The 3,448-nt window shown below is 39.6% G+C and overlaps 1 protein-coding gene and 1 pseudogene across 1 annotated transcript; both read left to right on the top strand.

Moving 5' to 3' along the window:
• The first annotated feature begins 1,606 nt into the window (after positions 1-1,606).
• LOC141519985 (putative elongation factor 1-alpha-like 3) lies at positions 1,607-2,409 on the top strand. The gene has a single exon (XM_074231909.1). It carries the CDS (start codon positions 1,657-1,659, stop codon positions 2,407-2,409), a length of 753 nt encoding a protein of 250 aa, XP_074088010.1. The 5' UTR covers positions 1,607-1,656.
• Positions 2,378-3,070, top strand: LOC141519997 (elongation factor 1-alpha 1 pseudogene; annotated as a pseudogene).
• The last annotated feature ends 378 nt before the right edge of the window (positions 3,071-3,448 follow it).

Here is a 3,448-nt window from a genome sequence, read left to right as displayed (position 1 = left end):
TGTAATATAGATTAATGAGTCCTGTTCTATGTCTTTTTGTCATATTTAACATTTATTTTGTTCATAGTAACTAAATATCATCCCCATACTAGTTCACAGTATAAAATGAATACTCATCTACTTCTCATCCCTCTGCCCCAGTTTTGGGGAGATATTACAAATGAACTCAAATTTAAGTATTACGTAATATACCCTGGGTTTTTAGAACAGAGAGAAGACTCATTTCTTTTCCTTTGTTTTCTGCTTTTCCGAAGTCAGGGAATGTTCTAATAGCTAGTAAACTTCATGGTTTCCATTTTATATATAAAGAAACTAAATTGCTGGATCACTGAAGAATCATTACCATGAATGATCTCTAAAATGTGATTTTCTAATCTATCAATCATTGCCTCACTTCAGTTTAAATACTATTACTTTGATTTACATAGAAATTCAAATTGTAGCCTGAATTTCTGTGTTGCTTCTGCTACTTTTTTTTTTTGGTAAACAAGTGTTTGGTGACAAGTGTCAAACCTCTATCCTTATAGAAGAATTGTCCCAAGAACTAGAACTTGGATTTGTCAAGTGAGATTTCTGCCTGGAGCACAACTTACAATGAGGTTGTGAGTGCTGGTGCAATGAAGGACATGGTTTTTCTTTTTAATATGTATATTTTAAAATTTCAGACAAGCCGTTCTCCATGATCCAAAAGAATTTAATTTATGAGATGTCATTGAAGTTGTTTTAAAGTTAAGGTTCAAAATCTCAGGTGGAGAGTAATGCCCAGAGCCATAATTTTCAAGCTTAACACCCAGAGATTTAGTCTATAATACTTAAGAAATAAAACAAAACAATTCCTCCCATCTTCTGTTTCTTAGATTTCCTTCTTCTTCCTTCAACTTTGTTGTAGTTCAGTCATTTCAGTTGTATCTGACCCTTTGTCACCTTATTCGGGGTTTTCTTAGAAGAGATACTAGAGTGATTTGTCATTTATTTCTTCAGCTCATTTTATAGATGAGAAAACTGAGACCAATAGGGTCACACAGGGTCACACAGCTAATTGAACTCAAGAAGATGAGTCTTTTTGCCTTAGAGCACTCTATCCACTGCAAAACCTACCTATCCTTGCCTACATCTAGTTCATTTTTATAAAGGCTGACAATAGTAATAGCAAGCATTTATATAACACTTTAAGGGCTGCAAAGACTTCAAAAATATTCCAACTTTTCATTCTCATAACAACCCTGGGGGAGAGATACTGTTATTATCCCCATTTTACAGATGATGGAACTGAGATAGAAAGAAGTAAAGTCATTTGTCCATTGTCACAAAGCTACTTTTTTCCCCCAAGGCAATGGTATTAAGTGACTTGCCCAAGGTAATACAGGTAGGTAATTATTAAATGTTGAGGTCAAATTTGAACTCAGTTCTACTACACCACCTAGCTGCCCCTATTTTTTTCTCTTTTTACCTTTTGGAAGCAGTGGGGTTAAGTGTCTGAAGAAGCTTTAGAAGTCATTCCTCAAGGTCTTTGAGAAGATCTTTCTGACTTTAACACCAGTACTCTATTCTCTGAATCACCTATTTCCCTCAAGATAGGTCATATTTCACTTTTTCGCAGCGGGTTTGCCGCCAGAACACAGGTGTTGTGAAAACCATCGCTAAACCTCCACAAAAATGGGCAAGGAAAAGACTCACATTAACATTATCGTCATTGGACACGTAGACTCTGGCAAGTCTACTACGACTGGCCACCTCATCTACAAATGTGGTGGAATAGATAAAAGAACCATTGAGAAGTTTGAGAAGGAGGCTGCTGAGATGGGAAAGGGCTCCTTCAAATACGCCTGGGTCTTGGATAAGCTGAAGGCTGAACGTGAGTGTGGTATCACTATTGATATCTCCCTGTGGAAATTTGAGACCAGCAAGTATTATGTGACCATTATAGATGCTCCAGGACACAAAGACTTTATCAAGAACATGATTACAAGCACATCTCAGGCCGACTGTGCCGTCCTGATTGTTGCTGCTGGTGTTGGTGAATTTGAAGCTGGTATCTCAAAGAATGGGCAGACCCATGAGCATGCCCTTCTGGCCTACACACTAGGTGTAAAACAACTGATTGTTGGTGTAAACAAAATGGATTCCACTGAGCCCCCTTACAGCCAGAAGAGATATGAGGAAATTGTCAAGGAAGTCAGCACCTACATTAAGAAAATTGGCTACAACCCTGACACAGTAGCCTTTGTGCCAATTTCAGGTTGGAACGGTGACAACATGCTGGAGCCAAGCTTTAATATGCCTTGGTCCAAGGGATGGAAAGTCACTCGTAAGGATGGTAATGCTAATGGAACTACACTGCTCGAAGCCTTGGATTGCATCCTGCCTCCAACTCACCCAACTGACAAGCCCCTCCGTCTACCCCTCTAAGATGTCTACCAGATTGGCGGTATTGGTACTGTACCTGTTGGCAGAGTGGAAACTGGTGTTCTAAAACCAGGAATGGTGGTCACTTTTGCCCCAGTCAATGTTACAACTGAAGTAAAGTCTGTTGAAATGCACCATGAAGCTTTGAGCGAAGCTCTGCCTGGGGATAACGTTGGTTTCAATGTCAAGAATGTGTCTGTCAAAGATGTACGCCGTGGTAATGTGGCTGGTGATAGCAAGAATGATCCACCAATGGAAGCAGCTGGCTTCACTGCACAGGTCATTATCCTGAACCATCCAGGCCAAATCAGTGCTGGCTATGCACCTGTTCTGGATTGTCACATTGCTCACATTGCTTGCAAGTTTGCTGAGCTGAAGGAGAAGCTTGATCATCGTTCTGGTAAGAAGCTGGAAGATGGCCCTAAATTCCTGAAATCTGGTGATGCTGCCATCGTTGACATGATTCCAGGCAAGCCCATGTGTGTGGAGAGCTTCTCTGATTATCCTCCTCTGGGTCATTTTGCTGTCCGTGATATGAGGCAGACTGTTGCAGTTGGTGTCATCAAGACAGTTGACAAGAAGGCTGCTGGAGCTGGCAAGGTCACAAAATCTGCCCAGAAGGCCCAGAAGGCTAAATGAATATTCTGTACACCTGCCACCCCAGTCTTAATCAGTGGTGGAAGAAGGTCTCAGAACTGTTTGTCTCAATTGGCCATTTAAGTTTAATAGTAAAAGACTGGTTAATGATTACAATGCATCGTAAAAGCTTCAGGAGGAAAGGAATGTTTTTGTGGACCATTTGTTTCATGGCAGTTTTAAGTTATTAGTTTTTAAAATCAGTAATTTTTAAATGGAAACAACTTGACCATAAATCTGTCACAGAATTTTGAGACCATTAAAACAGTTTAATGCGAAAAAAAAGATAGGTCATATTTCTATAGCTCTTTAAGACTTGTGAGTACTTTTCTCACTACAACCCTGTAAAGTGATCATTATAAGTATTATTATCCCTATTTTACAGATGAGGAAACAAAGACTAGGA

This window comes from Macrotis lagotis, chromosome 1 (genome assembly GCF_037893015.1).
Source record: "Macrotis lagotis isolate mMagLag1 chromosome 1, bilby.v1.9.chrom.fasta, whole genome shotgun sequence".
Taxonomy (NCBI): Eukaryota; Metazoa; Chordata; class Mammalia; order Peramelemorphia; family Peramelidae; genus Macrotis; species Macrotis lagotis.
Note: the sequence above shows the minus strand (reverse complement) of the source record. Positions and strands in the feature narration are given on the sequence as shown.